The sequence below is a fragment of the Hyla sarda genome, chromosome 4, assembly GCF_029499605.1.
Source record: "Hyla sarda isolate aHylSar1 chromosome 4, aHylSar1.hap1, whole genome shotgun sequence".
NCBI classification, from domain to species: domain Eukaryota; kingdom Metazoa; phylum Chordata; class Amphibia; order Anura; family Hylidae; genus Hyla; species Hyla sarda.
In genome coordinates, this window is record NC_079192.1 from 195,090,842 (window position 1) to 195,103,418 (window position 12,577).

The following is a 12,577-nucleotide window of genomic DNA, read 5'->3' on the forward strand; positions in this document are numbered from 1 at the left end:
CTGGGCCTCATGCTGATATTTATGGTATACTCTTTGTGTGCTTTAGGTTGAAATAATACTAAGTGCTTATAACCAGTGTGTGAGCCAGAGCTGAAAACTACAATACTAAGTAAAGTTATAATAGGTTTGACAAGCTCTTGCAGACATTTTTCTCTTGTCAGAAAGGTGACAGGTAGCTGTTAAATGAAATGTTCAATGCTTTTTCAATTGGGAATAATAATGATACAGTATCATTTCAAACCACGCTATCTGTTATCCATACAGTGAATCCTTGTCTCACATCATTCTGTTTCTTCTAAAAGGGATTTGTCATTTGTTCTAGTGCTTCAAAGTACTATTGTTTTAACTCCTAAGGTAAAATCTATTACTAGTTGAACTTATTTTACCACAGTGACCCCCCCGACCTACAATGGCCCCGACATACGATAATTTCAACATGCGATGGCCTCTCAGAGGCCATCGCATGTTGAAGGCAGCATCAACATACGATGCTTTTGTATGTCGGGGCCATCGCATAGATGGCTATCCGACAGCGCAGACTGCTTCAGCTGCCACCGGATAGCCGTTTACGGTGCCCCGTGTGGTCTGCTGACGATCACTTACCTGTCCTCGGGGCTCCGGCGCGTCCTATTCGGATCCCCTGCATCGTCGGCGCTCTCCATCGTCGTCATCACGTCCCGTCATCCAATAGGAGCGGCGTGCATAGCGACGTGATGGCGGCGACGGAGACCGGGCGACGGAGAGTGAGGATGCCGGGGAAGCAGAGGCCTTGCCGGAGCGTCGGGGACACCACAGGGACTCGGCGACAGCGATCAAAGGTGACATCCCGGGCAGCGGTGACGAGCAGTGACGTCCGGAGCGGCGGGGATAGGTGAATACAACTTCCTCTACCAGTGGTCTTCAACCTGCGGACCTCCAAATGTTGCAAAACTACAACTCCCAGCATGCCTGGACAGCCAACGGCTGTCCGGGCATGCTGGGTGTTGTAGTTTTGCAACATCTGGAGGTCCGCAGGTTGTAGACCACTGTCCTACACTTTACATTGCACGGATCCCTCAACATACGATGGTTTCAACAAACGATAGTCCGTTTGGAACGGATTACCATCTTATGTTGAGGGCCCACTGTATTCTATATTTAGATTCTTTGTTATCATGTCCTGCATCTTTATTTTATGCATTTCTACATAAGTTCATTCTGAACTTGTTTCTTAAAGTGTAACTGTACTCACAGAGATGTGTCTGAAGTTTTGATCAATTGGGGTTTGGATGTCAACAACTCACTGATCTCTAAAATGAATGGGGAGAAGTGCTCAACATTGTCTTTCCTTGCTCATCGAATACAGGTTCATAAACTTTCTATAAAGACTGTCTTCAGTAAGCAAGAAGGGATGACACTGGGAATACATTATTATAATGGTAAAATTTGATGTATTCTGACAAAAAAAACTAACTTCAAAGTATAAGTTGAGATTTTTTTTTTTGTCAAAGCCAGATTGGAGATCACCATTGTATTTTGTAATATTGTGACAAACCTCTCTGCACAGGATCCTTGATGTGCCAGGGTCTAAAAACTTCCAGGAGATTGAAAATGTGCAGCTACTTCTCAAAGCATAATATAACACATCCCTTCATTTTTATTTTGACCATAAGAAGTTTGGTCTGTTGGCTTCTAGACAACAAAAATGGATCCATGGATGTGTACATACTGTATTTAGCTACAAAGGAGCAAGTGACAGGACTGGCATGATGAGATGTGAAGGGTACTGTATAGTAGGATCTAGGAATGAGAAATAGTGAAACTTTTGCACAAACCAAAGGAAGAGGATACTTTTTCCTAAAAGTTTAGAAACAGGAGTATCCTGCCTGATTGAATATGCCATTGCTAGCTGTAGGATGCTTAGAAAGAAAGAAAGAAAAATAAAGAAAAAAAAACACCACTGCAGACTAAAGATCTAGGGGGACATTTATCATTGTTGCAGAGAGGAAAAGAGGAGGAGATGGAAGCTGGAATCGCGCTGTCTTCAAGACTCAGACAAATCCGGGATACAGGTAAGTTACTTTATTTAAAACACGTGCAACGCGTTTCAAAACACTCAGGTTTTTTTCATAAGGCGCCTGAGGAAAAAACCTGAGTGTTTTGAAACGCGTTACGTGTGTTTTCAATAAAGTAACTTACCTGTATCCCGGATTTGTCCGAGTCTTGAAGACAGCGCGATTCCAGCTTCCATCTCCTCCTCTTTTCCTATCTGCAGTTAGGCAGTTAGGCAGTTATTAATTAAGTTTTGCCTTGACGGGGACATTGATCAGAAGTGCGGTAACAATGTTTTAGTTTACAAAAATATTACAGTGGTATTTCAATGTGTCCGAGGTCCTTTTGTTAATATGTACAGTTCTGTTTATTAACAATAGAAGCATAACATGAAAACCAATACAAATGCGACCCCACCACCTAACTAAAAGTCATTGTTCCTTCCATCATAAGAGTTTCCAGCATAAAGGAGTCTTTATAGTGCACTGATGGGGTATCACATTCGTTCTTTAACGCAAAACATGTAGAGAAAACAATATATTTCAATGTTGCTGCATTCATTTGTATCATTTATTTCCTCAAGCAACATTTTCACACATGGCAAATATATCCAAAGTAATTGAGGAACTCTAACAGCAGAGTTCAAAGCTGGACTTAAGATATCCTGGGGAATGTATGTGTCATTCTGATGCTCAGCAAAATAATTCAACACAATTTCTTTTTACTTTACTGCTGTTAAATGAAGTAGAGGGAATTTTTTTCTTTCATATATTCCGTGAATGATTCACAGAGGAGAGGTGATGGTCATCTGTTTTAAAAATGCAGTTTTGCAAAGGTTTTCTACTATTGTACTATTCGCAGTCCATGCTTGAGTAGTTTCATGTCCTTAAGTACAATTTCATGAACCATCTGCTCAGATACTTTGGGAGCTCATTGCCTTGCATATGAACTGAGAAAATGAAACTGGTGCATCCCGCTGCTAAAGGATTCAATTCAGCGTATTAGTTCAAAGTACATTAGTTTGTTGTCAATACTTGTTGTTGGTCCTGGTGATATTGCGGCTTTCAGATTTATCAGATTAAAGGGGTACTCCGCACCCCTAGACATCTTATCCCCTATCCAAAGGATAGGGGATAAGATGTCAGATCATCAGGGTCCCGCTGCTGGGGACCCCCAGGATCTTGGCTGCAGCACCCACCTGTACAGCTTCCACCTCACACCAGCAACGCTGCAGGCTTCGGATCCCGATCACAATGGCGGACGAGCGTGACGTCACAACCCTGCCCTGTGTGATGTCATGCCCCAACCCCTTAATGCAAGTCTATGGCAGGTCCATCACGCCCCCTCCCATAGACTTGCATTGAGGGGCGGGGCGTGGCGTCACATGGGGCGGAGTCATGACATCACGCTCGTCCGCCATTGTGGCTGGGATCCCAAGCCTCCAGCGTTGCCGGTGTGAGGTGGAAGCCGTACAGGTGGGTGCTGCAGCCGAGATCTCGGGCGTCCCCAGCAGCGGGACCCCGGCGATCTGACGTATTATCCCCTATCCTTTGGATAGGGGATAAGATGTCTAGGGGTGCGGAGTACCCCTTTGAAGTTTATTGGAAAGTATCAATACATTGAATGAAGGTGAGGGTTCATCATGATCTGTGGATGTAGATGTGGTGGACAATAAAAGCAACCCTTAGTAAACTATCTCTATGGGCTGTAAATGGAATTAGTATTGCAGTAGCAGTGTAAATAGCTGTATTAATGTCAAGCTCACTCGACAAATTAATGACTCAAAAGAAACAAGCGGCTGGCAATATTGGCGAGCCAGACTGTAAATCTGTAGTAAACTAATCAATGTCCCTTCACAATTACTCTTTTTGTTGTTCTTTTTGTCTTTGATGAATTAGTTGTCTAATCTTTTGTATGCCTTCTTGTAAGAAGTTGTTTCTTTGGTGCTGTGTCTTAGAACTGTTGCTCTCCCATTGTAGAATTATTTAATCCCAATATACTTTTGAGCATTGATGCATAGTCCTAGATTTCTCTGTCCCGAGGACTGATTAAGAGGTAGACAATAAGCACACAAGTGAACTATGAATTACCTTCTATACACACTGACTTTCAGTTAATCACTTTCGTCTGTCATGCTTTATTCCCATTGAACATAACCAGAATATATCACTTGAGGCTTTAGGTCAATTATCCTCTCGCTTTCATAAACAAATGTATAAATAAGGATTGTATCTTTTTTCATACAGTAAGATGAGGATTGATTGTTCAATCTTAGTATTGATTAACCAATTTGGCTGCCAACAATTTATAGATCACTTTTCAGGAAGTTAGTGACTCTCGGGAAGTCAATTTCAGGTTATTTTACAGCTAAATGGTATATAGATGGTATATTTTGTAACACGTTTTCTAAACAGCCTTTTAATGATAGGTATTAAACAAATATTAATCTGACATCTTTACAAAAGCAATTTTTGAAAGTATCATGAAGTATTTTGCATTGTGCACTTTACTACTCACTGGGCTCTCTAGCCTGTGATATCATTTTATAAGTAGCTACAGTACTTTCTTAATATTGTTGAGTATCATTGGTTAAATGAGTGCATCTGTGTTACCCCTTTTGCTTCATGGGTACAAATAACAACTTAGTGCACAAATATACAAACAGGGTAATACATCCATTTATTGATTCATTATTAATTAATTTAGAAATAATAAACAAGATCTTTTCCAGTTGGCTGATATTAAAATAACAATATGAATTTAAAATGTTATCTTTCATGTTTACTTTGTTTCTATCTCAACCTGCATCTTATTTTACCAGTGGTACAGAAGGTAAACTGACAAAGATATAAGCCTCCTAAAGTACATTGGGACAAATACTGTCTAAGGGTATGTTCACATGGGCGGATTTAAAAACAAATTTGCTGCAAGTTTCCTGCTGCCAGTTTAAAGGGGTATTCCAGGAAAACTACTTTTTTTTTTATATCAACTGGCTCCAGAAAGTTAAACAGATTTGTAAATTACTTCTACTAAAAAACCTTTCAATAATTAACAGCTGCTGAAGTTGAGTTGTTGTTTTCTGTCTGGCAACAGTGCTCTCTGCTGACATCTCTGCTTGTCTCGGGAACTGCACAGAGTAGAATAGGTTTCCTATGGGGATTTGCTTCTAAACTGGGCGGTTCCCAAGACACGTGTCATCAGAGAAAATCTAGACAGAAAAGAACAACTCAACTTCAGAAGCTCATAAGTACTGAAAAAATTTAGATTTTCAATAATCAGTCATTTTCAAATCTGTTTAACTTTCTGGAGCCAGTTGATATATATAAAAAAAAGTTTTTTTCCTGGATAACCCCTTTAAGCCGCGGTGGGTTTTCTACAGAAGAAAATCCACAGCAGATTACTTTGAAGTCAATGTAATCTACTGCAGATTTTCCGCTGTGGAATTTTCAAAATGGAAAATCTGCAGCAGATAACATTGACTTCAATGTAATCTGCTACGGATTTACCGACATGAAAAACCCACCACGGCTTAAACTGGCACAGGGAAATTCATCATGTGAATGTAGCCTAATACTTAGGAAAACTTGAGCTTAAAGGGGTATTCCAGGCAAAACCTTTTTTTATATATATATCAACTGGCTCCAAAAAGTTAAACAGATTTGTAAGTTACTTCTATAAAAAAATCTTAATCCTTCCAATAGTTATTAGCTTCTGAAGTTTTCTGTCTAACTGCTCAATGATGATGTCACATCCCGGGAGCTGTGCATGATGGGTTAATATCCCCCTAAGAACTGCACAGCTCCCGGGATGTGAGTCATCAGAGAGCAGTTAGACAGAAAACAACTCAACTTCAGAAGCTTATAACTATTGGAAGGATTAAGATTTTTTAATAGAAGTAATTTACAAATCTGTTTAACTTTCCGGAGCCAGTTGATATATAAAAAAAAAAGTTTTGGCCTGGAATACCCCTTTAAGAGTCTGCAAATGCACCAGAGCTATAACAGTGGTTCAGTCTGTTTGATACATTTGGGGGGAGATTTATCAAACCGGTCCAGAGGAAAAGTTGCTGAGTTGCCCATAGCAACCAATTAGATCATTCTTTCATTTTTCAGAGGACTTTTCAAAAATGAAAGAAGTGATCTGATTGGTTGATATGGGCAACTCAGCAACTTTTCCTCTGGAGAGGTTTTGATAAATCTCCCTCTCGGTGCTTCTTTAGACTGTCATTTTCAGTATAAGAATAAGACCTATTAGTTACCTGACCTGATGCCAAACTATAGTACAAAAATTTGGTACAATTTTTTTGTGCACAAAGCAATGCCCTTTTCCTCTAAGCTATCGCCCTTTTACTTGTGAAATTTAGACTAGACAGTCTAAATACACCTGGTTCATCCCAGTGACTCATGCTGTTTCATAAATGTGGCACATGTATGACTAGTCTAAATGACAAGTCTAAAAATAGAACACCTATTAGGTAACTTCTTTTTTGCCAGAATGTAGCATCAGGCTGAGTCAGGCGCAGTGTTTTATGACCAAAATCGCACACAATCCATGCACCTTTTTCCTTAAGCAACTCCAATTTTTAGTTAAAGCACACTCCTTGTCAAGTAAGGGGCAAACATTTCTAAAAAGGCTTTACAGTGTCTTTACTGTCATTAATTAAATACTTATAACAAGTCATAGAGACCTGTCGGAACTTTTAATCAGTGACATTTAGATAGTAAGACCCCCACCAACTGGGGAGAAGCGCTAAGTTGAGTTCCTTGTTTTTTCCTTTTATTTTCATTACTAGAGTATAGTGATCTGGTAAATAAATAGTTAATTGTATCTAAGGGAATTTTTGTGGGCTACATTGTTAAAAGCAATCTTATGTTTAAGTTTTTTTTTTTGTGTGTGTTGCAGAGAATATGATCAAGTATACTGGAAGCCCTGACAGCCTGCGTTCCCGTACTCCCATGATAACACCAGATTTAGAGAGCGGGGTTAAAGTTTGGCATTTAGTCAAAAACCATGAACATGGAGACCAAAAAGAAGGGGACAGAGGAAGTAAAATGGTATCTGAAATATACCTGACAAGATTGTTGGCTACCAAGGTAAGTTACTGTATGTTTAAAAATGTCATTGATCTAAAGACAACTGAAAATATACATTGAATTTTGTATTTATTTTATCTGTTTCACATTTCCTTGTTTGGTGAATCTATAAGTCATCTTTGGAACCTTGATATAAAAGAATAATAAATCCAATACACCTGAAATGACATGAGATTTCCAGGTTAAAGGGTTTTTCTTTCTTAAAGAAAAAGTCAGCCTTTTTTTTTTATATCCGTGTCCACATATCATTAATATATCCAATATTTTGTGCTGACTAGTACATTGGGTAATTGTCTTGTTAGAAGGCGAACCTTCTGCCCAGCCTAGGGTCCAGAGCACTCTGGAACAGGTTTTCATTAAGACTATCTCTGTACATTGCTTCATTAAGCTTTCCCTCAACCCTGACCAGTCTCCCTGTCCCAGATTCTGAAAACACAACACAGCATTATGCTGCCACCACTATGTTGTACTTTCAGAATAGTATTGGGCAGATGATGATGGTTTTCTCCAGACATTAAGGCCAAAAAGTTCCATCAGACCAGAGAATCCTGTTTATTACAGTATAAGAGTACTTTAGGCACTTTTGTAAACTCTAGACAGGATTTAATGTGTATTTTACAGAAAAATGCTTCTTTCTGGCCTCTCTACCATGAAGCCCAGTTTGGTGGAGTGCTGCAGTGATGGTTGGCCTTCTGGAAGTGTCTCCCATCTGCACACAAAATATTTGGAGCTCAGCCAGAGTGACCTCTCTTACCAGGACCCTTCTCTGTCAATTATTTAGTTTAGTGGGGCATCCAGCTCAAAAATCCTCCATTTAACCTGTTAAGGACATAGGACGTTCTCTAACGTCCTCACTACCTGGGCTTTAATGCCCAAGGACATTAGAGAACGTCCTGTTGTATTTCCGGTCTCTGCCGCTCGCCGGGCAGAGATCAGAACTGGATGCCTGCTGAAATCCTTCAGCAGGCATCCAGGGCAAACGCCGAGGGGGGCCATGTAGGAAATCGCCCTTGCGATCTGCGGCGATACCGGGCTGATCGGGTCTCTGGGACCCGACCGCCCAGTAATTTCGCATGATCCCGGCTGTCACAGACAGCCAGGACCATGCTGAAGTATAGGAGCGAGGTGGCAAGCCTGCCACCTCCTCCGATCCCCTGCGATCCGTCGGTTAACTAACCGACCAATCGCAGGAGGGGGGGCGGTTACTTCCTCCCGTCCTGCCCGGCCCCTTGAAGTCCGGAGAGGACGGGAGGAAGACCGGAGGATGCGGCGGGGGACGGGGGGAGTGCTGGGGACCGGCCCCGGTACTTACCTCGTCCCTGAAGACCCGGATCCCGGCGAGGAAGATGGCGGCGGCGGCGACAGGTGAGTAGATCTTCAGCCGCGGTCGGCCCCTTTACAGCAATGCACGTCGCCGTAAAGCGACATGCATTGCTGTATTGGGACCCTGTAAACTACAACTCCCAGTATGCCCAGACAGCCCTTGGCGTCTGGGCATGCTGGGAGTTGCAGTTTTGCAACATCTGGAGGTCCGCAGTTTGGAGACCACTGTGCCCTTCCAGATGTTGCAAAACTACACATCCTCAGCATGCCCTTACTGTCCAGGCATGCTGGGAGTTGTAGTTCTGTAACATCTGGCCCTTCAGATGTTGCAGAACTACAACTCCCAGCATGCCTGGACAGTTTTGGCATACTGGGAGTTGTAGTTTTGCAACATCTGGAAGGGCACAGATTGGGAACCACTGTATTAGTGGTCTGCAAACTGTAGTCCTCCAGATGTTGCAAAACTACAACTCCCAGCATGCTGGGAGTTGTAGTTCGGCAACATCTGGCTCTAAAGATGTTGCCGAACTACTACTCCCAGCATGCCTGAGAATGCTGAGAGTTGTGGTTTTGCAACAACTGGAGGCACACTGGTTGGGAAACATTGTCTGTATCCTAACTCAGTGTTTCCCAACCGTGTGCCTCCAGCTGTTGCAAAACTATAACTACCAGCATGCACTGATAAACTGTGCATGCTGGGAGTTGTAGTTTTGTAACAGCTGGAGGTCCCCCCCTGTGAATGTACAGGGTACATTCACATGGGCAGGGGGCTTACAGTGAGTATCAGGCTGCAAGTTTGCGATGCAGCAAATTTTGCGCGGCAGCTCAAACTCGCAGCGGGAACTCGCTGTAATCCCCGGCCCATGTGACTGTACCCTAAAAACACTACACTACACTAACACAAAATAAAATAAAAAGTAAAAAACACTACATATACACATACCCCTACACAGCCCCCCTCCCCTCCCAATAAAAATGAAAAACGTCCGGTACGCCACTGTTTCCAAAATGGAGCCTCCAGCTGTTGCAAAACAACAACTCCCAGTATTGCTGGACAGCCGTTGACTATCCAAGCATGCTGGGAGTTTTGCAACAGCTGGAGGCACCCTGTTTGGGAATCACTGGCGTAGAATACCCCTATGTCCACCCCTATGCAAATCCCTAATTCAGGCCTCAAATGCGAATGGCGCTCTCACTTTGGAGCCCTGTCGTATTTCAAGGCAACAGTTTAGGGTCACATATGGGGTATCGCCGTACTCGGGAGAAATTGTGTTACAAATTTTGGGGGGATTTTTCTCCTTTAACCCCTTATGAAAAGGTGAAGTTGGGGTCTACAACAGCGTGTTAGTGTAAAAAAATAATTTTTTTACACTAACACGCTGGTGTTGCCCTATACTGTTCATTTTGACAAGAGGTAAAAGGGAAAAACGCCCCCCAAAATTTGTAATGCAATTTCTCCCGAGTACGGAGATACCCCATAAGTGGGCGCAAACTTCTCTGGGGGCGCACAACAAGGCCCAGAAGGGAGAGTGCACCATGTACATTTGAGGTGATTTGCACAGGGGTGGCTGATTGTTACAGCGGTTTTGACAAACGCAAAAAAAACAAAACCCCACATGTGACCCCATTTCGGAAACTACACCCCTCACGGAATATAATGAGGGGTGCAGTGAGAATTTACACCCCACAGGTGTCTGACAGATCTTTGGAAGAGTGGGCTGTGCAAATTAAAAATTTTGTACAGCCCACTGTTCCAAAGTTCTGACAGACACCAGTGGGGGGTAAATGCTCACTGTACACCTTGTTACGTTCCTCAAGGGGTCTAGTTTCCAAAATGGTATGCCATGTGGGGGTTATTTTGCTGTCCTGGCACCATATGTGCTTCCTAAATGCGACATGCCCCCCGAGCAAAATTTGCTCTCCAAAAGCCAAATATGACTCCTTCTCTTCTGAGCATTGTAGTTCGCCCGTAGTGCACTTCAGGTCCACTTATGGGGTACCTCCATACTCAGAAGAGATGGGGTTACAAATTTTGGGGGGTATTTTCTGCTATTAACCCTTGCAAAAATGTGAAATTTGGGGGGAAACACACATTTTTTTTTTTTACATATGCAAAAGTCGTGAAACACCTGTGGGGTATTAAGGTTCACTTTACCCCTTGTTACGTTCCCCAAGGGGTCTAGTTTCCAAAATGGTATGCCATGTGGGGATTTTTTGCTGTTCTGGTACCATAGGGGCTTCCTAAATGCAACATGCCCCCCAAAAGCCATTTCAGAAAAACGTACTCTCCAAAATTCCCTTGTCGCTCCTTTGCTTCTGAGCCCTCTACTGCGCCCCCCGAACACTTTACATAGACATATGAGGTATGTGCTTACTCGAGAGAAATTGGGCTACAAATATAAGTATACATTTTCTCTTTTTACCCCTTGTAAAAATTCAAAAATTGGGTCTACAAGAACATGCGAGTGTAAAAAATGAAGATGGTGAATTTTCTCCTTCACTTTGCTGCTATTCCTGTGAAACACCTAAAGGGTTAAAATGCTGACTGAATGTCATTTTGAATACTTTGGGGGTGCAGTTTTTATAATGGGGTCATTTGTGGGGTATTTCTAATATGAAAACCCTTCAAATCCACTTCAAACCTGAACTGGTCCCTGAAAAATAGTGAGTTTGAAAATTTTGTGAAAAATTGGAAAATTGCTGCTGAACTTTGAAGCCCTCTGGTGTCTTCCAAAAGTAAAATCACGTCAATTTTATGATGCAAACGTAAAGTAGACATATTGTATTTGTGAATAAAAAATTTTTTTATTTGGAATATCCATTTTCCTTACAAGCAGAGAGCTTCAAAGTTAGAAAAATGCAAAATCTTTAATTTTTTCAGCAAATTTTGAAATTTTTCACTATGAAACGATGCAAGTATCGACAAAATTTTACCAATAACATAAAGAAGAATATGTCACGAAAAAACAATCTCGGAATCAGAATGATAGGTAAAAGCATTCCAGAGTTATTAATGTTTAAAGTGACAGTGGTCAGATGTTCAAAAAACGCTCCGGTCCTAAGGTATAAAATGGCCTGGTCCTTAAGGGGTTAAGAATTATGGAAGCCACTGTGCTCTTGGGAACTTGCAGTGTAGCTTTACTCCAAATCTCTGCCTCCACATAATTCTGTCTCTGAGCTCTACAGGCAGTTCTTTCCCCCATTATGGCTTAGTTTTTGCTCTAATATGCATTGTCAGCTGTGGGACCTCATTTATCCTTGGCTTGGTCTTTCCAAATCCTGTTTGGTCACCTGAATTTACCACAGGTCAAGGTGTACAAACATCTCAGAGATAATCGAGAGAAAGTGGAGGCTCCCAGAGCTACATTTCAAGGGTAATAGCAAAGGGTACGAATACTGAATACCATGTGAAATTTTAGTTTTTCCTCCTGTCTTCACTTTGTGATTGTGGGAGATTGGGTGCAGAATATTTTAGTAAAAGGCTGTAACGTAACAAAATGGGAAAAAAGTTTCAAAAAGTCTATAAACTTTCAGAATGCATTGTATGTACTTTCCACAATAGGCAACCCCCTTTCCTTTACATTCCTGTAAGAGTTATAGTCTAGAATTCTTATACTACATCACAAAAAAACCTTCCTGATTATGCAGCTCTACATCTTGTTCTTCCATGTCTATGCAGGTTATTTATTGTTTATATCACTGGCAATCCTTTGTTCATCACAATGTTTTTCACTTTCCCGTTTCTGTTAGGTTTTGATGCTATTTACTTTGGGCTCTCTTTTGTTATGTCTTAGCGTGCAAAAGAAAATGAAACCATAAGGAAAGAAGTTCAGTATTCATCATTGAAAAGTAATAACACAAAATAGTGACTGACGGGGAGAGACCTTTTATAAAGCTTTAAAAGCTGTCAGACAAGTAAACGGCATCTTTTGGAAAAAAAGCTTTATCTATCTCTGCAAGAATTTCTTTATGGACAATGATTGCATGACAGCTCCATAACTTTATGCTGTTGACTTTTCATTACCTAAATGCCAAGAACTTGTATTGCATAGCAGTCCCACCCCCTGACATTATTGTTTCAGCACAGAACAGTTAACACTGCATAGGAAGAAGCTGTCTTTTTAACATTG

General features: G+C 41.5%; 1 protein-coding gene across 5 annotated transcripts in view; it reads left to right on the forward strand.

Moving 5' to 3' along the window:
- The window catches only part of PLXNA4 (plexin A4), an 821,522-nt gene that overhangs the window by 781,937 nt on the left and 27,008 nt on the right, over window positions 1-12,577 (forward strand). For all 5 annotated transcript variants that reach the window (XM_056573183.1, XM_056573186.1, XM_056573184.1 and 2 more), the window contains one exon: window positions 6,934-7,124. In XM_056573183.1, the coding sequence (XP_056429158.1) occupies window positions 6,934-7,124 (191 nt within the window). The remainder of the gene's footprint in view (window positions 1-6,933; window positions 7,125-12,577) is intronic.